Raw genomic sequence first — 1,571 nt, forward strand, 5'->3', positions numbered from 1 at the left:
CTGAAGGGCTGTGGCAATGGTCCCCTGCCCCAGCTGGGTGCCCAGGCCATGTTCACACACATGTGCAAAGTGCAGGTGGCGAGGCTGAGTCCTAGTGGCAGTTCTTGTGAGCAGGCACCTCTGCATGAAATCCTAACTTCACAGTCTCCCAGGCTCTACTCCTGTTTTTTTCTTTTTTTTTTTTTCTTTCTTTATCATGTGACTCCAGTTATATTCCAACAACTTCCCCCACAGGATCACAGACTTGGGTGGCCAGGAAGGAGCCCTGACCTGAGTCCTGTGTGTACCTGTAGTAGAATGTGTGGGAAACTGGGAGGGATTGTTGTGACCCTCGTTCATCTGCTCAGAGTTGCACATCAGCCCCAGAGCTGCCTTTGTGTTGCTGGGTAAGACCCCTGGGACAGCCTCTGCTGTGGGGCAGGGTGTTAATATGCAAACTCAAGTGAGGGACACCCCCTTTAAGTTCCCAGGAGTGTGGGCTTTCCTTACTGCCTGCTGGATCCTCAGTGCAGCCCTTTCTGTGCTCCAGGATGGGGTCTGCCGTCCTTCTCACCCTCCTCCTGGCTGTTCTCCCAGGTCAGTCCTGGCTCAAGATCTGGGGTCACAGGAGGAGTGGGCAGGAGGGGCCCTGATCTCTGTTCTCCTTGTCCCACACAGGCGTCGGTGCCCAGGTGCAGCTGGTGCAGTCAGGGGCAGAGGTGAGACGGCCCGGGGAGTCTCTGACGATCTCCTGCAAGGCATCTGGATACACCTTCACAAGCTACTGGATCAGCTGGGTGCGCCAGAGGCCCGGGAAGGGCCTGGAGTGGGTTGGGAACATCTATCCTGGTGATTCTGATACCGAGTACAGCCCAGCCTTCCAAGGCCGCGTCACCATCTCCGCCGACAACTCCATCAGCACCGCTTCCCTGAGGTGGAGCAGCCTAAAGGCGGACGACAGGGCCATGTATTATTGCACGAGGGACACAGCTAGGGGACCTCAGTGGGAGCCCAGACACGAACCTCCAGCGGAGCGCGGCCGCCAGAGGGCGCCCGAGACACAGGCGTGGAGTCACCCAGGGCAGGTGCTTGGGCGGGGCTCAGCTCTGGTGTCTGTTCAGGACTGGGGCTTCCTCTCCGTTAATCAGTGTCCTCTGGGGATTCTCTGGATTCTGTGCTTATTTGTGAAGTCTCTGAATTGGGAACTTTGTGAATTAGTATAACACTGTAATTTCACAAAAGGCAGATATTCATCTACAGTTACTCATGTCCATAAACATCAGTTAATTATCAACATTTCTGCATAATTCAGTCAAATCTATATAGATGCTCTGCAGGACTCAACAGCGCAGCACAGCACACAGAACTGAACATTCCTTGTAACCAGCAAGAAGGATAAAGTACCTGCAGGACCTCATGGGCGGTAGTAGTCAGCACTCCAGAGCCAGAGGAGACAGACACAGGATGCTCAGTGTCCAGGCACCAAGCTCACAGCCCCAGCTCTCACTGACACCCTGAAAAGACGTGAGGCTCCCTGTTAGTGTTTGTTACAGATGTTGAATTTCAGGCTTCCACATGCCCTAAATGAGGAT

General features: G+C 54.2%; 1 gene segment (V, D, J or C); it reads left to right on the plus strand.

Annotated features, from left to right (window-relative positions):
- Positions 1-507: 507 nt before the first annotated feature.
- LOC100963398 lies at positions 508-1,233 on the plus strand. The segment is given in 2 exon segments: positions 508-576; positions 658-1,233. Coding segments are annotated over 2 exon segments (591 nt in total).
- The last annotated feature ends 338 nt before the right edge of the window (positions 1,234-1,571 follow it).

This window comes from Otolemur garnettii, unplaced genomic scaffold (assembly GCF_000181295.1).
Source record: "Otolemur garnettii isolate 467f Iridium unplaced genomic scaffold, OtoGar3 scaffold00458, whole genome shotgun sequence".
NCBI lineage: Eukaryota > Metazoa > Chordata > Mammalia > Primates > Galagidae > Otolemur > Otolemur garnettii.